General features: G+C 38.6%; 1 protein-coding gene across 20 annotated transcripts in view; it reads right to left on the reverse strand.

Moving 5' to 3' along the window:
• Positions 1-1,020: 1,020 nt before the first annotated feature.
• Mageb16 (MAGE family member B16) overlaps positions 1,021-22,322 on the reverse strand; it is a 218,310-nt gene continuing 197,008 nt past the window's right edge. For 13 of the 20 annotated variants that reach the window (XM_087599994.1, XM_087600000.1, XM_087599984.1 and 10 more), the window contains 2 exons: positions 16,391-16,468; positions 1,027-2,553 (listed from right to left, as the gene is read on the reverse strand). In XM_087599994.1, the coding sequence (XP_087456120.1) occupies positions 1,466-2,548 (1,083 nt within the window). In that variant the 5' untranslated portion in view covers positions 2,549-2,553; positions 16,391-16,468 and the 3' untranslated portion in view covers positions 1,027-1,465. Of the gene's footprint in view, positions 2,589-16,390; positions 16,469-22,322 lie in introns of all 20 variants that reach the window. The other 7 variants (XM_087600001.1, XM_087600003.1, XM_087599992.1 and 4 more) reach the window with 3 other exon arrangements.

Consider the following 22,322-nt stretch of genomic DNA (forward strand, 5'->3'; position numbering starts at 1 on the left):
TAGTACTCCGTTGTGTAAATGTGTATTTTTTGTATCCATTCCTCTGTTGAGGAACATCTGGATTCTTTCCAGCTTCTGGCTATTAAAAATAAGACTTCTAAGAACATAATAGAGCATCTTTTGTGTATATGCCCAGGAATGGTATCGATGGGTTCGTAGGTCTGAGAAACCTCCAGACTGATTTCCAGAGTGGTTGAACCAGTTTGCAATTCCATCAACAATGGAGGAGTGTTCCTCTTTCTCCACATCCTTGCCAGCATGGGTTTATTTTTAATGATGTAAAATTTCCTACAATTTTGACAAAGAAAAACTCTTCACTCTTTGTCTAAATCAGAAAAAAAGTTTATTATTTCTATTTTTATTAAACTAATAAGCATTAATTAGTATATATAATTCAAATCATACTATTCTATTTAAAATGTCTCTTAAATAGCTTACTTTTTGATTTCACCCCTCCTGGATAATGAGTGCTACTGATTAATCCCGGGGATTATCTACTGAGTCATCCAGTGCCTTCTGAGTCTCTTATTGTTACCTATAAAAATATCCTCAATATTATTTGCAAATAAAGCCTTAGTCTATTAGCAACATTAGACTGCACAGTTGTAGGAGTCACAGACGGACACTTACAAGCAAAATCACAAAGTAACTGGTACAGAGTTTTACATTCAATTTTTGAATGTCAGCTGTGGGATATAGCATGTGTAGGTCTTACTAAATCCTAATTCTCTCTACCTTAAAGCTTAATTTAAAATTAAAACTCTGAGGGCATTCACATTACCTTAGCTGTATTTTTCATCTTCAGGACATTTACACTTAACAGGATCATAAGGATTGATTTACCTGTAAATAGTATGTTTCATTTGTCTTTAACTTATTAGAAGATATACTACCATAATCAACACATTTGTAAGAAAACAGACTACAGGTTGTATAATCTAGAACCCTAGGTAAAGTAAAATTATCGTTGAAAAATAATAAATGACCAAATAAAGTTTGGGTAATAAAAGAGAGCTCACATTGAGGTAAAGTTTCTTGAATTTTATTAGCCTTGGCAACTATAAAGTAAACAACTCCACATAAAGCATGAAATTTTACTAAAAACGGAAAGGTACAAAGAACATAATTAGAACAAAGTTGTTTAAAATTTAGAATCTTAGAAAATACATATTTTACTACTCTAGATAATGCGCAGATAGATGGTATCATTTCCCAATTAGTTTTATGTCATGACAAAGCTCTTATTATTAATTTATGAATGGAATTAAGTGGAGATTTTGAGACTAAACAACAATGCTTTTAAGTGCAATTACATTCAAATATAAAGGGTAAACAATGAAAGAAAAATAGCATGGTACTTATACAAATTAGAACTATGCAGATAAGACTCTCCCTTCTCTAAATATCTACTTTAACTCTAAAAATTCTGTGCAAACTATACAGAAGTAATCTATCTCTTATTGTACTAGATGTGAGGGACATTGCTGCCCATGTCACTAGAACTTTCACCAGAAGCAGAACTCGGGCCAGCTTGTTCTAAAATCATGGCAAGGGTTCTCTCTTCTTCTTCTATCAGAGCCTCTTCATACTGAGAAGGGAACACAGTAGGGTCTGACCCATGAACCTTGGCCACAAACTCTAACACTTTCATCTTACTAGTTTCAGCTTTAGCCCGTGGCCCCCACACATATTCATACTGTATGGGATCACTATTGGCTATTGGCTGGTATGCCAGGTATTGCTCCCTCACAAAGTCATCAGTTAGCAGCTCTCTGGGGTCCCCAAAGATGAAATGATTCATTCCAGCATAGATTCCCATTGGATTTAACACTTCCCAAATCTCCTCTTCAGTTGCACGGTTGCCCTTCATGAAGACTACACCCAGGATGAGTATCAGGAGACCAGTCTTAGGAAAGCTATACTCATCAGCTCTCATCCCATCATAGGTGAGACCTAATTTGATAAAGAGAGCATAGAAATGGTTGACAGGATCTACTTCCCTCACTTCAAGCCCAAAGACCATTTCCATGCGCTCAGAAGCTCTCATGAGGATTTCATGAAAATGATGTTCATCTTCTCTGACAATGAGTGTCATTATATCGTTCATGCTCATCATCTCTTTCACCTGATATTTGTACAGCATATAATTCACCAAGAAATTAACTTTCCCATCTATGGTCATCACAGGTAAATCTGGCTGATCTGGTGGAATGACTGAGTTACCCTGCATTTCTTTGTTACCAAGACCCTTGGCAGACTCACTTGAAGAGACATAGGGATGCTGAAGACCCCTAGAAGTACTGGGTGTCTCATATGCAGGATCTTCCTGGTTGCTAGCAGTAAGAAGTTGAGAGGAGGAACATGGTTCTTCCATATCCTCAGGGACCTGGGTCTCTTCACTGGTATGGCCCTTCAGACTACTAGCCATAAGATGAGATGAGGAACATGGCTCCTCAACATCGCTGGAGGCTGGTGCAACCTGTAGGTTCTGCATCTCTTCACGGGTATGGTCGTGGTCAGCTGCATATTCTGGATTCTTCTGAGACATGGTGACTGAGTAGACAAGAAGGCAGCAATGAGGAATCACTCTTTGAAAGAGAAAGGGAGGATGTGAGGGTAAACAGCTAGTAAATCACTTCCAGTTATGATGATAAAAACTACTTCCGCCTTATGGCTGAGAAGCACCTAAAGAAATGTTCAACATCTTTAGTCATAAGGGAAATGCAAACCAAAACAACCGTGAGATTCTACCTCACACCAGTGAGAATGGCTAAAATCAAAAAACTCCAGCGACAGCAGATGCTGGCGAGGATGTGGAGAAAGAGGAACACTCCTCCATTGTGGGTGGGGTTGCAGACTGATACAACCATTCTGGAAATCAGTCTGGAGGTTCCTCAGAAAATTGGACATTGAACTGCCTGAGGATCCAGCTATACCTCTCTTGGGCATATACCCAAAAGATGCTCCAACATATAACAAAGACACATGCTCCACTATGTTCATAGCAGCCCTATTTATAATAGCCAGAAGCTGGAAAGAACCCAGATGCCCTTCAACAAAGGAATGGATACAGAAAATGTGGTACATCTACACAATGGAAATCAAAAACAATGACTTTATCAAATTCATAGGCAAATGGATGGAACTGGAAAGTATCCTGAGTGAGGTAACCCAATCACAGAAAATCACACATGGTATGTACTCATTGATAAGTGGATATTATCCCAAATGCTCGAATTACCCTAGATGCACAGAACACATGAAACTCAAGAAGGATGACCAAAATATGAATGCTTCACTCCTTCGTTAAAAGGGGAACAAAAATACCCTTGGGAGGGAATAGGGAGGCAAAGTTTAGAACAGTGGCAGAAGGAATGCCCAATCAGAGCCTGGCCCACATGTGGCCCCTACATATACAGTCACCAAACTAGATAAGACAGATGAAGCAAAGAAGTGCAGGCTGACAGGAATCGGATGTAGATCTCTCCTGAGAGACACAGCCAGAATATGGCAAATACATAGGCAAATGCCAGCAACAAACCATTGACCTGAGAACGGGACCCCCGTTGAAGGAATCAGAGAAAGGACTGGAAGAGCTTGAAGGGGCTCGAGACCCCATATGAACAGCAATGTCAACCAACCAGAGCTTTCAGGTACTAAGCCACTACCTAAACACTATACATGGATTGACCCTGGGCTCCAACCTCATAGGTAGCAATGAATAGCCTAGTAAGAGCACCAGTGGAAGGGGAAGCCATTGGTCCTGCCAAGACTGAAGTCCCAGTGAACAGAATTGTTGTGGGGAGGGCAGTAATGGGAGGAGGATGGGGAGGGGAACACCCATATAGAAGAGGAGGGGGAGGGGTTACGGGGATGTTTGCCTGGAAACCGGGAAAGGTAATAACCATTGTAATTTGAGTAAGAAATACCCAATTTAATGGAGAAAAAATGGGGGAAGGGAGGAACATATTCATAGGAGGGGATATGGAAGCAAAGTTTAGAGTAGTGACTCAAGAAATGGCCATTCAGAGCCTGACACACATGTGGCCCATATATATATATACAGCCACCACAACTAGATAAGATTGATGAAGCTAAAAAATGCATGCTGAAAGGGACCGGATATAGATTTCTCCTGAGATCCAGAGCATGTCCAATACAGAGGTCAATGCTAGCAGGAAACCAGCTAATTGAGAACAGGACCCCCCATGGAGGGAAATTAGAGGAATTATTGAAAGAGTTGAAGGAGCTTGCCGTCCCATATAAACAACAATGCCAAGCAACCAGAGCTTCCAGGGACTAAACCACTGCCAAAGGACTATACATGAACTGACCCAGGGCTCCAACCTCATATGTAGCAGAGAATAGCCTTGTTGGGGCACCAGTGGAAGGGAAACCCCTTGGTCTTGCCAAGGTTGGACCCCCAGTGCAGGGGAATATGGGGGAGGGCAATAAGGGAGATATATAGGGGGAATACCCGTATGGGGAAGGGGGAGGGGAGGGAATGGGGGCTTATGTACAGGAAACCAGGAAGGGGGATAACCTTTGAAATATAGGTAAAGAAATATATAATATAATAAAAAATCTACTTCCAGCAGACTTGTGAAAATTATGTAATAAAGGTTTACAGGGAAGTCATGATATGGGAAAAGAAAAGACCTGCTGAGTGCTAGCCAACCCAACATGAAATTATCAGAGTGCAGAGTAGACACATATTTGGCTTTGTAGTACTCACTCCTTTTTTAAATGAAAAAAAAAACAAGTTCTATAATCTCTACAAGTTTAATCAACATGAAATATGGCAGGCTTAAGCCATAAGTCTTTGCCATAATAAAACCTTTCCCCAATAAAGGTATGTATGAAATTCTATTTGTAGGTGATGAACCAGACAGATAGCTGCTAATATGGGGAAATTAAATTTTCTTTAAGGTTATAACACTTGGTAGGTTGACCATAATCTGGTAGATGGCCACACATACTCAAAACTACATGGAAAGTACAGAGTACTTAATAGGTTAAACAAGACAAAACAAGTGGGGTAGGGATGGAAGGAGGTTGGATCTAGGAGAAGTTGGGGAAAGGGGGTGAATATGATCAAAAGTCTATGAAAATTTCAAAGAATAAAAAAAATCTTCCCAAGACCAAAATTGTAAGGCCCCTGCTTATTAGAAAATCCTCTAGGCCAAAGGCAGGAACTAAAGACCACAGATTTTCATGGTCTCTCTCTCTCTCTCTCTCTCTCTCTCTCTCTCTCTCTCTCTCTCTCTCTCTCTGTGTGTGTGTGTGTGTGTGTGTGTGTGTGTGTGTGTGTGTGTGTGTGTGTGTTTTAGTGGTGATCTCCTCAATGCATAGGGGCCTAACTTAGAACCAAATAGCAGGTTTGTCTTCTTCATTGGAAGTTTATCTATGTCAAAAGGTGACTACTGACTCTCTTACATCCCAGTGAGCTGTTCTGACTTTGACTATCTGATTTGAGTTATCTACAGGAATAAACAGAGTACTAATCTCTTAATAATATTTGAGACCCCTTCCTTTTGTTGAACTACTGTTCTATCATACCAAATACAGTGTCCTTATGAATACAAAGGAGGAACTTAAAGCCATTCAATTTGTCTAAGTTTTTCCTTACTACAATTTGTTACAACAGTGAGACATTACTCACTTTTGGGTATCTATCTGCCTCAATAATTGTCCTTTCTTTTTCCATTGTAAGTGTCTGGGATATGATATAATTTTCTTACAGCAAAATTTTTATTACCATATCTTCAATCAACAGGAAAAAGGAATCACTATATATCACACTCTGGCAGTCTTACCCAGAATCTCCTCAGGCATGTCGTGAAACTGTGCAGTGCTATGTTAATCCAGATATTCTGATACCATTGGGCCCTTAGTAAAATGTTTTATTTGGAATACTGATTGAGCTATACTTTCTACATTGTGATAGCTATCAGTTCAATTCCCTGCCAGAATCAGATTTCCTGTCCTCAGACAACTGTGGCTAGGGGTATAAGAAATATCTCTGGCAAAACCCAGCTTACCAACAGAATATGCCATATCTTGGATATCTATGCACTTGGAAGGGTAGTTCTCTCTGATTTCTTTCAGGGTCCAGCCTTTGATTTTGGAAGTTTACAACATTTTATGCTACCTTATGTGACATGTATCTATGACAACAAACCTTTCCTCTTAAACCTCCAGTTAGGAAGAAGATGAACTCTTATCAAAACCTAACATCTTGACAATATTATTAGTTTTCTTTGGACTCTTCTCTCCTATGAGTAAAAGCCTTAGTCTAATCTGTGTTTCAGTCTAGATTGTCCTAGTAGTGCTTGTCTATAAATCTCCATCTTAGCCTGAGACTGCCATTCGAACAAATATATTAATTTCTGAGTCAGGAAAATGAAAAGAGAGTAATGAAATTCCAAGTGTCATTTGTTCAAGAAATCAAAATTTGGCTCTGTACCCAAATCCCATGGGCGAGAGACCTGGACTCTCAGAAGGGTAGACAATCTTGAGAGTTCAGGGGAGACTGCCACTTCTGCCCACATTCCTGACCCAAGAGGAACCTGCCTAGTACCCTCTGAATACAGGAAGATAGGAGCAGTCAGTGGCAGAACCCTTCAGGTTTCTGCCTGGACCAAGAGCCTAAAGCCCTTCACCAGGAGCAGAGGTAAGACCAACTCTTCTCCTCTAAATGACCTGCCGGGAGGCTTCATGATACATAAGCCCAGGAGTAGCTATCAGGCTCCTAGATCTGGCCGAAAGAAAGTAGGTCTACTAGGAGTGTTGAACCACAGGCTTACAGGAGGGTCAAGCCACTGTCAGAGACAGCAAGACAAGCTAACAACAGAGACAACCTGATAGCAAGAAGCAAGCACAGGTACCTAAGCAATAGAAACCAAGACTACTTGGCATCATCAGAGCCCAGTTCTCCCACAAAAACAAATATTGGAAATCCAAACACACTGGAAAAGAAAATTTTCAATTTAAAATTGCATTTTATGGGGATGATGCAGGACTTTAACAAAGACATAAATAATTCCCTTAAAAATACAGGACAGGGTTGGGGATTTAGCTCAGTGGTAGAGCGCTTGCCTAGCAAACGCAAGGCCCTGGATTCAATCCCCAGGAAAAAAAAATACAGGACAATACAGGTAAACAAGTAGAAGCCCTGAAAGAGGAAACACAAAAATCCCTTAAAGAATTACAGGAAAACACAGACAGGTAAAGAGATTGAACAAAACCATCCAGAATCTAAAAATGGAAATACAAACAATAAAGAAATCACAAGGGGAGACAACCCTGGAGATAGAAAACCTAGGAAAGAGATCAGGAGACTTAAAAGCAAGCATCACCAACAGAATACAAGAGATAGACAAGAAAATCTCAGGGGGAGAAGATACCATAGAAAACATTGATGCACCAGTCAAAGGTAATGTAAAATGCAAAAAGATCTTAACCCAAAACATCCAGGAAATCCAGGACACAATGAGAAAATTAAAACTAAGGAAAATAGGTATAGAAGAGAGTAAAGACTCCCAATATAAAGGGCCTGTAAATACCTTCAACAAAATTATACAAGAAAACATCCCTAACTTAAAGAAATTAATGCCCTTAAACATAAAAGAAGCTTACAGTGCACCAAATAGATTGGGCCAGAAATGAAATTTCTCCTATCACATAATAGTCAAAACCCCAAATGCACAAAATAAAGAAAGAATATTAAAAGCAATAAGGGAAAAGGTCAAGTAATGTATCTTTATACAGAACTATCAGAACTACACCAGAGACTATGATAGCCAGAAGATCCTGGGCAGATGTCATACAGACACTAAGAGAACACAAATGCCAGCACAGGCTACTATATCCAGCAAAACTCTCAATTAACATAAGTAGAGAATCCAAGGGATTCCATGATAAAACCAAATTTACACAATATCTTTCCAAAAATCCAGTCCTACAAAGTATAATAAGTGGAAAACTTCACCACACAGAGAAAAAATACACCCTAGAAAAAGAAAAAAAAAGTTATCTCCTTGCAATAAACCAAAACAAGAGATACACAAACCTAATTCTACCTCCAACAACAAAAATAACAGGAAATAACAATGACTGTTCCTTAATATCTCTTAACATCAATGGACTCAATTCCCCAATAATAAGACATAGACTAAAGAATTGATATGTAAAGAGGACCCAGCATTTTGCTGCATACATGAAACACACATCAGTGAGAAAGATGGACACTACCTCAGAATAAAAGACTGGAAAACAATTTTCCAAGCAAATGCTCCCAAGAAACAAGACATTCTAATATTGAATAAAATGAATTTCTCAAGCTAAAGTTATCAAAAAAGATAAGGAAGGATAATTCATATTCATCAAAGTAAAAATCCACCAATATGAACTCTCAATCCTGAATATCTATGATCCAAATGCAAGATCACCTACATTCATAAAAGAAATCGTACCATAGCTCAAAGCACACATTGTACCTCACAGAATAATAGTAGGAGATTTCAACACCCCACTCTCATCAATGGACAGATCATGGAAACAGAAACTAAACAGAGATGTAGAGAAACTAAGAGAAGTTATGAACCAAATGGATTCAACAGATATTTAAAGAACATTTCATCCTAAAACAAAAGAATATACCTTCTTCTCATGGTATCTTCTCTAAACCTGACCATATAATCAGCCACAAAACAGGCTTCAACAGATGGAAGAAGATTAAAATAATCCCATGCATCCTATCAGATCACTATGGACAAGGATGGTCTTTAATGACAACACAAATGACAGAAAGCCCACATACACACAGAAGTTGAACAATGCTTTCCTCAATGATAAATTGGTCAGGGAAGAAATAAAGAAAGAAATTAAAGACTTTTTAGAAATTAATGAAAATGAAGGCACAACATACGCAAATTTATGGGACAAGGTGAAAGCAGTATGGAAAGGAAAACTAATAGATCTGAATGCCTCCAAAAAGAAACTGGAGAGAGCATATATTAGCAGCTTGACAGCACACCTAAAAGCTATAGAACAAAAAGAAGCAAATGCACCCAATAGGAGTAGAAGGCAGGAAATAATCAAACTCATGGGTGAAATCATCCAAGTAGAAACAAAAAAGAATCAACAAAACCTGGAGCTGGTTCTTTGAGAAAATCAACAAGATAGATTAATTCTTAGCTAGACTAACCAGAGGCCAGAGAGAACGTATGCAAATTAACAAAATCAGAAATGAAGAGGGAAACATAACATCAGAATCTGAGGAAATTTAAAAAGTCATCATATCCCACTAAAAAGTCTATTCTCAACACACCTGGAATATCTGGATGAAATGGCCAATTTTCTAGACCAATACCAGGTACCAAAGTTAAATCAGGATCAGATAAACCACCTTAAGCAATTCTATAATTCTTAAAAAAAAATAGAAGTAGTTATTTAAAGTCTCCCAACCAAACAAAAATCCCAAGATCAGATGGGCTTAGTGCAGAATACTACATCATTGAAAATCTCATACCAGTGCTGTCCAAACTATTCCACAAAATAGAAATGGAATGAACACGACCCAATTCCTTCTAAAAAGCTACAATTATGCTTATCCCTAAACCACATAAAGACCCAACAAAGAAAGAGAACTTCAGACCAATTTCCCTTAAGAATATTGACACAATATTCAGTAAAGTTCTCAAAAATGGAATCCAATAACACATCAAAAAGATCATACATCATGATAAAGTAGGCTTCATCCCAGGAATCCAGGGTGGTTCAATATACGGAAATCCATCAATGTAATCCCCTATGTAAACAAACTCAAAAAAATGATCATCTCATTAGATGCTGAGAAAGAATTTGACAAAATTCAAAACCCTTTCATGTTAAAAGTCTTGTAACAATCAGGAATTCAAGGCCAATAACTTAACATAGTAAAAGAAATATACAGCAAACCAGGAGCCAACACCTACCTAAATGCAGAGAAACTTGAATCAATCACACAAAAATCCTGGACTAGAAAACGCTGTCCACTCTCTCCCTACTCATTCAATATAGTTTTCAAAGTCCTAGCCAGAGCAGACAACAAAAGGAGGTCAAAGGGATACAAACTGGAAAGGAAGAAATCAAAATAACACTATTTGTAAATGATATGATATTATACTTAAGTGACCCCAAAAGTTCCACCAGAGAACTACTAAGCCTGATAAACAACTTCAACAAAGTGGCTGGGTATAAACTTAACTCAAACAAATCACTAGCCTTCCTCTACTCAAAGGATAAATAGGTTGAGAAAGAAATTAGGGAAATGACACCTTTCCCAATAGTCCCAAATAACAAAATAACTCTATATGAGCAAGCAAGTGAAATATTTATATATATATATCAAGAACTTCAAGTGCCCGAAGAAAGAAATTGAAGAAGATCACAGAAAATGGAAAGACCTCCCATGCTCATGGATTGGCAGGATTAATATAGTAAAAATGGTCATTTTGCCAAAAAGCAATCTATAGATTCAATGCAAGCCCCATGAAAATTCCAAGTCAATTCTTCAAAAAGTTAGAACGAGCAATTTGCCAATTCATTTGGAATAATAAAAACCTAGTATAGTGAAAAATATCCCTAACAATAAAAGAACTTCTGAAGGAATCACCATCCCTGACTTCAAGCAGTATTACAGAGTAATAGTTAGAAAAACTCTATGGTATTAGTACAGAGATAGGCAGGTAGATCAGGGGAATAGAATTCAAGACCCAGAAATGAACCCACATACGTATGGTCACTTGATCTTTGACAAAGGAGCTAAAACCATGCAATGTAAACAAGATAGCACTTTCAACAAATGGTGCTGGTTCAACTGGAGGTCAGCATGTAGAAAAATGTAAATCAACTTACTTTTATTGCCTTGTACAAAGCTTAAGTCCAAGTGGATCAAGGACCTCCACACAAAACCAGATACACTCAAACTAATAGAAGAAAAAGTGGGAAAGAGCCTCTAGCACATGGACACTGGGGGAAATTTCCAAAAAAAAAAAAAAAGGTTCATGATGTACGCTCAAGAATCAACATATAGGACCTCATAAAACTGCAAATCTTCTGTAAAGCGAAGGACACTGTCAATAGGACAAAACGGCAACCAATAGATTGGGAAAAGATCTTTACCAATCCTACATCTGATAGAGGGATAATATCCAAAATATAAAGGCCTCAAGAAATTAGACTCCAGAGAGCTACATGACCCTAAAATGGAGTATAGAGACAAAGAACTCATGGCTGAGGAACATCAAAGGACTGAGAAGCATCCAAAGAAATATTCAACACTGTTAATCATCAGGGAATTGCAAATCAAAACAATCCTGAGATTCCACATTACGACAGTCAGAATGGCTAGGATCAAAAACTCAGGTGACAACAGATGTTGACGAGGATATGGAAAAAGAGGAACACTCCTCCATTGTTGGTGGGATTGCAGACTGGTAAAACCACTCTGAATCTGTAGATTGCTTTTGGTAAAATGGCCATTTTTACTATATTAATCCTGCCAATCCATGAGCATGGGAGATCTTTCCATCTTCTGAGGTCTTCTTCAATTTCCTTCTTCAGTGTCTTGAAGTTCTTATTGTACAGATCTTTTACTTGCTTTGTTAAAGTCACTCCGAGGTACTTTATATTATTTGGGTCTATTATGAAGGGTGTCGTTTCCCTAATTTCTTTCTCGGCTTGTTTCTCTTTTGTATAGAGGAAGGCAACTGATTTATTTGAGTTAATTTTATACACAGCCACTTTGCTGAAGTTGTTTATCAGCTTTAGTAGTTCTCTGGTGGAACTTTTGGGATCACTTAAATATACTATCATATCATCTGCAAATAGTGATATTTTGACTTCTTCTTTTCCGATCTGTATCCCCTTGACATCCTTTTGTTGTCTGATTGCTCTGGCTAGAACTTCAAGAACTATATTGAATAAGTAGGGAGAGAGTGGGCAGCCTTGTCTAGTCCCTGATTTTAGTGGGATTGCTTCAAGTTTCTCTCCATTTAGTTTAATGTTAGCAACTGGTTTGCTGTATATGGCTTTTACCATGTTCAGGTATGGGCCTTGAATTCCTATTCTTTCCAGGACTTTTATCATGAAGGGGTGTTGAATTTTGTCAAATGCTTTCTCAGCATCTAATGAAATGATCATGTGGTTTTGTTCTTTCAGTTTGTTTATATAATGGATCACGTTGATGGTTTTCCGTATATTAAACCATCCCTGCATGCCTGGGATGAAGCCTACTTGATCATGGTGGATGCTTGTTTTGATGTGCTCTTGGATTCGGTTTGCCAGAATTTTATTGAGTATTTTTGCGTCGATATTCATAAGGGAAATTGGTCTGAAGTTCTCTTTCTTTGTTGTGTCTTTGTGTGGTTTAGGTATAAGAGTAATTGTGGCTTCGTAGAAGGTATTCGGTAGTGATTCATCTGTTTCAATTTTGTGGAATAGTTTGGATAATATTGGTATGAGGTCTTCTATGAAGGTTTGATAGAATTCTGCACTAAACCCGTCTGGACCTGGGCTCTTTTTGGTTGGGAGACCTTTAATGACTGCTTCTATTTCCTTAGGAGTTATGGGGTTGTTTAACTGGTTTATCTGTTCCTGATTTAACTTCGGTACCTGGTATCTGTCTAGGAAATTGTCCAAAGCAATCTACAGATTCAATGCAATCCCCATCAAAATACCAATCCAATTCTTCAAAGAGTTAGACAGAACAATTTGCAAATTCATCTGGAATAACAAAAAACCTAGGATAGCTAAAGCTATCCTCAACAATGAAAGGACTTCAGGGGGAATCACTATCCCTGAACTCAAGCAGTATTACAGAGCAATAGTGATAAAAACTGCATGGTATTGGTACAGAGACAGACAGATAGACCAATGGAATAGAATTGAAGACCCAGAAATGAACCCACACACATATGGTCACTTGATTTTTGACAAAGGAGACAAAACCATCCAATGGAAAAAAGATAGCATTTTCAGGAAATGGTGCTGGTTCAACTGGAGGGCAACATGTAGAAGAATGCAGATCGATCCATCCTTATCACCCTGTACAAAAAGCTTAAGTCCAAGTGGATCAAGGACCTCCACATCAAAGCAGACACACTCAAACTAATAGAAGAAAAACTAGGGAAGCATCTGGAACACATGGGCAATGGAAAAAATTTCCTGAACAAAACACCAATGGCTTACGCTCTAAGATCAAGAATTGACAAATGGGATCTCATAAAACTGCAAAGCTTCTGTAAGGCAAAGGACACTGTGGTTAGGACAAAACGGCAACCAACAGAATGGGAAAAGATCTTTACCAATCCTACAACAGATAGAGGCCTTATATCCAAAATATACAAAGAACTCAAGAAGTTAGACCGCAGGGAAACAAATAACCCTATTAAAAAATGGGGCTCAGAGCTAAACAAAGAATTCACAGCTGAGGAATGCCGAATGGCTGAGAAACACCTAAAGAAATGTTCAACATCTTTAGTCATAAGGGAAATGCAAATCAAAACAACCCTGAGATTTCACCTCACACCAGTGAGAATGGCTAAGATCAAAAACTCAGGGGACAACAGATGCTGGCGAGGATGTGGAGAAAGAGGAACACTCCTCCATTGTTGGTGGGATTGCAAACTGGTACAACCATTCTGGAAATCAGTCTGGAGGATCCTCAGAAAATTGGACATTGAACTGCCTGAGGATCCAGCTATACCTCTCTTGGGCATATACCCAAATGATGCCCCAACATATAAAAAAGACACGTGCTCCACTATGTTCATTGCAGCCTTATTTATAATAGCCAGAAGCTGGAAAGAACCCAGATGCCCTTCAACAGAGGAATGGATACAGAAAATGTGGTACATCTACACAATGGAATATTACTCAGCTATCAAAAACAACGAGTTTATGAAATTCGTAGGCAAATGGCTGGAACTGGAAAATATCATCCTGAGTGAGCTAACCCAAACACAGAAAGACATACATGGTATGCACTCACTGATAAGTGGCTATTAGCCCAAATGCTTGAATTACCCTAAATGCCTAGAACAAATGAAACTCAAGACAGATGATCAAAATGTGAATGGTTCACTCCTTCTTTAAAAGGGGAACAAGAATACCCTTGGCAGGGAAGAGAGAGGCAAAGATTAAAACAGAGACTGAAGGAACACCCATTCAGAGTCTGCCCCACATGTGGCCCATGCATATACAGCCACCCAATTAGACAAGATGGATGAAGCAAAGAAGTGCAGACCGACAGGAGCCGGATGTAGATCGCTCCTGAGAGACACAGCCAGAATACAGCAAATACAGAGGCGAATACCAGCAGCAAACCACGGAACTGAGAATAGGACCCCCGTTGAAGGAATCAGAGAAAGAACTGGAAGAGCTTGAAGGGGCTCGAGACCCCATATGTACAACAATGCCAAGCAACCAGAGCTTCCAGGGACTAAGCCACTACGTAAAGACTATACATGGACTGACCCTGGACTCTGACCTCATAGGTAGCAATGAATATCCTAGTAAGAGCACCAGTGGAAGGGGAAGCCCTGGGTCCTGCTAAGACTGAACCCCCAGTGAACTAGACTGTTGGGGGGAGGGGGACAATGGGGGGAGGGTGGTGAGGGGAACACCAATAAGAAAGGGGAGGGGGGAGGGGGATGTTTGCCCGGAAACTGGGAAAGGGAATAACACTCGAAATGTATATAAGAAATACTCAAGTTAATAATTAAAAAAAAAACCACTCTGGAATCAGTCTGGAAGTTCCTCAGAAAATTGGACATTGTCCTAACTGAGGACCCAGCTATACCTCTCCTGGTCATATCCCCAAAGGTTGCTCCAACAAACAACAAAGAGTCTCGCTCCACTATGTTCATAGCAGCCATATTGATAATAGCCAGAAGCTGGAAAGAACCCAGATTTCCTTCAGAAATGGATGCAGAAAATGTGGTACAGCTACACAATGGAGTACTACTCAGCTATCAAAAACAATGACTTCTTGAAATTCTTAGGCAATTGAATGGAACTAAAAAAAAAATCATCCTGCATGACGTAACCCAATCACAAAAAACACATATGGTATGCCCTCACTGATAAGTGGGTATTAGCCCCAAATCTCTCATTACCCAAGATAAAATCCACAGACCATATGAAACTCAAGAAGAAGAACAATCAAAGGGCAGATGCTTAAGTCCTTCTTAAAACACGGAAGAACAATATTCATAGGTGAAGATATGGAGACAAAGTTTGGAGCAGTGACTGAAAGAATAGCCATTCAGAGCCTGCCCCACCTGGGTGGTGTGTGTGTGTGTGTGTGTGTGTGTGTGTGTGTGTGTGTGTGTGTGTGTGTATTAATAAATTCAAGAAGTGCATCCTGACAAGAGCCCGACATAAATGTCTCCTGAGAGGCTCAGGCAGAGTGTGAGAAATGCAGAGGTGAATGGTCACAGCAAACCACTGAACTGAGACTGGGGTCCCCATTGGAGGAATTAGAGAAAGGATTGAAGGAGCTGAGGGGTTTGCCACCACATAAGAACAATAATACCAACCAACCAGAGCTCCCAGGGACTAAACCACTTCCCAAAGACTACACATGGACAGACCTACAGCTCCAGCTGCATTTGTAGCAGAGGATGGCCTTGTTGGGCACCAATGGTAGGAAAAGCCCTTGTTCCTGCCAAGGCTGGAACCCCCAGTGTAGGGTATTGTCATGGTGGGGGCGGGGCAGGAAGGGGGTGTGGCTGCGGAGGAGGGCACCCTGATAGAAGAAGGGGGAGGAGGATGGGATAGGGAGCTAATGTATTGGAAACTGGGAAATGGAATAAAATTTGAAATGTAAATTAAAAAGAACCAATAAAAAAGATTAGAAGAGAATACATAGTGATAATAATAATAGCACGAATCTCCATATAATTTAAAGGAACAACTGTGACTATGTTTTTCTGATGTTTAAAATTACTACACAGTTCTACCAGAATTAGTTTCAATATTTAAACCAGCTTTGTGATACCCATAGAGAATCTAAATAAAGAATATTGTTTTAGTACCTAAAAAAACAATTCAAAATCTGAAGACCAGAATGAAGCATGTGAAGTTACTAACTATAACAAATTAACTTCTTCAATTTTTATTCAATGCCTACAATCACTTAGTAAGCAGAAGGCTCTTTGCTGTTGCTAGTCTGTTATTTTCTTCTTGTACTAACTGCTCATGTATTAGGAAACAAAAGAATGTAAAAAGGCATCCTTCATTATGTGTGTTCCAGTATCTAAGTTCTAACATTATAGGTGCATATTGCAAGGCCACCTGTGTTCTAAAGTGGTTAAGTCTTTAAATGCTAACTTAGAATACTTACCTTAAATTTGGAAAGCACCTTGGTGTCTTCCCTTTTAATTGTCTGGTTCTAGTGCTTCCAATCAAAGGCAACAGCTCACTGAAAAAGAAGAAAGAAAGTTATGGTATAAAGCATGTTCTTTGTAGATGCTCCTTCCAGAGTTCTTCTAGGGTTAAGCAAATAGCCAAAGAAAAGTACCTTGGTAAGCATTTCTTTTTGAGAATGTAGTTCATGTGGATTTATATCTTTCAAACAGAGTTTCCTTGGATATTCACATGGCCTATGGTCTTAGTCTAGAACTTATAATCTCATTATAGTGTATCATTCCAAATAAATATCATGAAATAGTTGTCCCAGTTTGCTTCTTGAATGCTGTAATAAAATACTGACCAAAGGCAATTTAGGAGGAAAGGGTTTATTTCATCATGCAGGTTAAAGTACATCACTGAAGGAAGTCAAAGGATGAACTTAAGGCAGCTATCTGGAGGCAGGAACTAAAGCAGAAACCAAGGAGGAATATTGCTTATTGCCTTCCTACTTCTGGCCTTTTGATGGTCTTAATCAAAATGTCCCACACAGGTTAATGTATTCCAATGCTTAGTCACCAGGGAATGGCATATTTGAAATGATTAGAAGGTGTGTACTTGTTAGAGGAAATGTGCCATTAGGGATGGATGGACTTCAAGATTTCAACAGCCCATGACAAACTCATAGTCTCTCTCTGACTATGGATCAGGATGTAACTCTCAGCTACTGCTCCAGCATCTGCCTTCATGAAGCCATGCTTCCCACCATGATCATAATGGATTAAACCTCAGAAACTTTAAGCAAGTCTCAAAGTAAATACATCTCTTAGAGGACTGACTGGGTCATACTGTTTCTTCACAACAGAATAGTGACTAAGTCATAAGGTGGTACTAGGGAATGGAGTATTGCTATGTCAGGCTTGACCATGCTGCTTGTTGGCAGAATGTGGACTTTGGGTCTTTGGATTAGAAAAGTAGTTGAATGTTTTAAAGGGAGCTTAATGGATCATACTAGTAGAAGCATGGAAGACAGAGATGCTTAGACCAGGGTAGATTATGATAGCCTGGTTCAAGATGTTGCAAAGGAGAAAACATTACTAAGTGCCTTGAAACAAACCACTCTTGTGATATTTTGACAACAAATGTGAATACATTTGCCCTTGTCCTAAAAATGCATTTTGTATTATGATATGGCTATAAAACGATAGGGCAGCAGAACATGGAGGTTTAAATAAAAATGGTACCTATCTATAGGTTCATATATTTGAATATACAGTTCCATATTGATGGAAGTGTGTCTCTGGGAGTGGCCTTTGAGGTTTCAAAAGCTCATTTCAAGCCCATAATCTCTTTCTGCCTATGCTTCAGGATGTAGCTCTCAACTACTACTCTTGTGAAGCAGTAGAGGCTTCTTGCCATGATGATAATAGAGTAAATATGCGATACTGTGAGTCAGCCCTAAAGAAATATTTTCTTTTATAAGAGTTGCCTTGGTTATGGTGTCTCTTCATAGTAACAGAATAGGGAATGAGTTAGGTCTGCTCCAGGAATAATACTACTTAAAATGGGATGGGACATGCTATATCAATTAACCATTAATAAAATGCCACACAGAGGTATTATAAAGGAATAATGGGAAAAATAGGGTAGTAATTTTATCTGGTAAGGGAGAAGAAAAGGCAATACAGAGGGAGAGAGGGAAAGAAATGAGAAAAAAACATTAAGAGGAAAAAATGAAAATTACACAGGGAAACATTATTTTATGGTAACTTAAAACACACACACACACACACACACACACACACACACAAATTTGAATAAAATTATGCTGTTAGGTTGAAAATGGTTACTCCAAGAGTCACAAATTACCTTACAGACCATGCTCTATTTTGTGACATATAATGCAGATAACAATCACTCTAAGAGCCACATACTATCTAAACCCTAGTACTGTGCATGTAAAACCTCTCTGTGAATTTAGGTGAAGGAGGTCTATGAGATTCTAAAACAACATTATTCTCATTTCTCCTTTCTCCTTTCTCCTTTCTCATTTCTCATTTCTCTAGTCTGCTAGTACTTGAAAGTAAATCCTTATTGCTAAAAACACTACACAATTTAGATGCACAATATGGAGGAATTGAGCAGCATCTGATCTATAAGCCTCCTACTTGAGGACTAGTTCTCATGTTATCCAAAGGTACAGTGCTAGGTGCCAAAGGGTAAAAGCAATTGAATAGTTCTATGTAGTTGTAAATTCTAGGAACTTGAACAATGACCAGCATCACAAGCTATATCTAAGGGTGCAATAGTGACACATATTTTGGCAGTAGTCAATAGCAAACTAATAGGACAAAAGACTACTCAAAAGGAGGGAATTTATAACTGGTATCATAAAGCTTGACAACTACCCATAGCTGGTGAGGGTATGGACCCTAGAAGATTAATTGCTTTTCTTCCTTGGTATTCTTACTAGTGTCACTTTCCTAAACCACTAAAATTCTCAACTGTAGTCTGTCTATGCTTATCTCCACAGGTAATTGTACCACTTTCCTTGATTTTACATGAGAAAATCAGAGAAATCCTTAACTGGCCAAAATACATTCATACAAAATGTCCCAAAACAATTCATAGTGTGGTGTCTAGCTCCAACTGATACATTTACAACATAATCAATAAACCTAAGCCTCAGAGAACTTTGAAGAAAAGGAATAGAAAAATTCTAATAGACAGAGATAGAAGGACTCTCTTATGTTCAAGACTACCAAGTTGGTCTACAGAAGCCAAATATAGGCAATCCCAAACTACAAGGTAGGAACCTATCAAAAACAAAACCAACCAACCAACCAACCAACCAACCAAACAGGGAAAAAGCCCTAAGGAACCTATCACTATTTGAAGAATTATTGCTAACTATTGCTAACTAGAGATGGAAAAGTCAGTTTTCTTCTGGGAAGTGGGCCCTGAGAGACCATATCCATATTTCAGTAGATTGTCCAACACTCATACACACATGGGGAGCATGAACTTTGACTATTAAAATGATGGAGAGGTGCTATGTTACAAGAAGTTTGAGGGCAGAGGTATAAAGTAAGTTCCTATTGTTTAAGACAGAATGCACTTCACAAGGACCCAGCAATGTCATAGCTGGAATAGACCTGAGGACTGGTTTTCATATTGCCAGAAGGCCCCATGCAATTATCCAAAGGGAAGGGTAAACAATAGTCCTACCCTGCTATGATGCCTATGAACCACAATCAGCACAAAATGATACCCCTAAATGTTCAGTAGTGGCACATATACTTTACACTAGCCAACAGCTCTCTAATTGAACTTAAGGCCCACCGAACAAGAGGAAAGCCAGGCCCGAAAACATAGAAAATTCCCCAGTGATAGTGAAGTCATCAATATTGGAAGAGAACATACAACCACTTGTTTACTAAGCTAGCATAATTACTAAGAACAATTTTAACATTTCTCCTTATACAGACTTTAAGTGTTATCTTCATGCATTAACAAGGACACTTATTTTTGCAATATATGGAAAACAACAATACAGAAAACTCCAACCAATGAAAATGCAGAGGTGTGGCACTTAGTGACAATATAAACATCTATAAACACTCCTGCACCTAAATCTTAGGGAGCATTGTGGAGGAGGGGAAAAAAGACTCTAAGAGTTAGAGGATCAGAGAGTTTTCTGTAGGATTTTATCTCTTACTAATGTCAGAGAGCCATAATTCTCACCAATATGACTGCTCAACATGAGCTGAATAAGGATGACACCAAAAGACATACAGAAGTGAGTGAAGAAAAGCCTATGAGGCCCCACCATTACACAAAGAACTTAAGGTGATAAAGGAATGCTGCACAAGAGAAATCCTCTTCCCCAGGGAACAGTGTATTAATTGGTTTTCCAATTCTAATCTGTAAGTGCTGAAAACATACAAACCAAGTAACACAGAGATTAAGTAGATTATATGTTTTGGAATGCATATATATATATTGCAGTAATTAACAAAAAGAGAGGCCAGGGATTTGAAAGAGAATGAGGAGTGTTAAATGGGAAAGTTTAAAGAATGGAAAACAAGAAGTTGGGAGGGAAAAGTGGTGATAGAGATGTGAGCAGAATTAAGTGTTTGTTTGGGTAATGGGAGGTAAATTTGACCTAATCATATTATATCTAGCAATGAATGTTAAACAAATTTTTAAAAAACAACATTCAACACCTCCCCCAAAGACCATAATTCTCTAATAAACTCTGGAAAGCTATGTTGGAGTGATGATTCAGTGGTTAATGAGTAGTTTTTTCCTAGCACCTATAGAGTTTGTGAGCAAAAGGCCTATGTAGCTCTATTTCCAGATCTGACATCTCTTTTGGTATTTGCTGATAACTACACACATATTCATATATATATATGACATCCATGCATATAAAAGTACACATCAACAAAACACACACACACACACACACACACACACAAAGTACACATAATTAAGATTTTTTTGACTTGTTTTTTGTTTTGTTTGGTTTGGTTTTTGTTTTGTTTTCGAGACAGGATTTCTCTTTGGAACAACCTAGGCTATCCTGGAACTCAGTCTGGACAGGAGGCTAGTCTTGAACTCACCTGCCTCTGCTCCTCAAGTGCTGTGATTAAAGGCACTTGCCACTACCACCTGGCTAAATAAATCTGTTTTAAAAACAACAAACACTAAAATGTCGTTTTGAGACATTAAGTATACTGAACAAACCAAATCAGAGTATATTGTGGCTACTTCCAGCAGACGTAACACAAACTATTCACTTCGGGCAGTATCTTGACTTCTATAATCATTAAACCTCCTATTCTCCCTTAGTTGCACCCATTACTGATTTCATCTGACTAAGGCCTCCGTTTTCTCACAGTGCATCCTGCCCCAAACACTGTCCTGGCTACACTATTACCATGCAAAAGCAGATTCCTTAATATTTCCTCCAAAGGTTCTTTCTAAGGATAGATACGTCCTTTGTTTGAAGCAAGATCTCCAAGTCAAATCACACCTCTAAATTTGTATTTTATCCCAGGCCAAAGAAGGCTGGATGAGGTCTAATGGCAAAAGCGAAATTCTCATCTGTGCCTGGAAGGTCTCTGTTCAGTGTGGTATAACCCCCTATACCCTTATTTAGAATCATATTTTTAACAATCAGCAGTACCTGAGACAACTCTTCTTCTTTCAACTTTTCTGTATACCAGCTTCGGTAGTCACACTTCGTAACGTCACATCCGGTTTGCAGCAACATTAATACGCATGCTCCTGGGTTCCCTAACAGAGATGTTCCTTTTCTTCTGCCTTATCACATGGGCTTCTGAAAAGCCCTAGGATTTTATTTCTGTTAGGCTGGGATTGGCCCCTTGTGCAAGTATATCTGAAAGGATGTTTGGACTCAAGAGTCACTCTGTAGTAATTTACAAAGGAGACACAGCCATGGTAAGTCACTGGCAGATTTCTTTATATGTCTTTCTTTGATAATGGTAATAATCTTTAGTTCATTCTTTTAATGATTCTTCATTGTGCCTTTAACTTTTTTGATCTTATAGGTAGAGATTCATGGGAAATGCAGCTTCTCCCTTCTAACAAAGTTTTGACTAGTTACTCTATTGCTTCAGAAATTGTATTGTCAACTTTGGCCACAATTTGAGAAGGGATAGTAGAATAAATAGGTAGACATCTACCATGATAGTGGGGGAGTATCATCTACAAAATATACTGATATATTTATTCATTCTTTTCATCTTCCATATTTACTCCTTTGTGTAAACTTTATTATAAACATACTTTTTACAGGTTGAAGACTGAGATAATGATTTTATGAGGTATGGTCATTTTTGCTAGTGATTTCCCATATATAGATGATCATCATTGCATTTAGTATTTTCTCTCTTTATTAT

Source organism: Rattus norvegicus, chromosome X, assembly GCF_021556685.1.
Source record: "Rattus norvegicus strain SHRSP/BbbUtx chromosome X, alternate assembly SHRSP_T2T, whole genome shotgun sequence".
Lineage (NCBI taxonomy): Eukaryota > Metazoa > Chordata > Mammalia > Rodentia > Muridae > Rattus > Rattus norvegicus.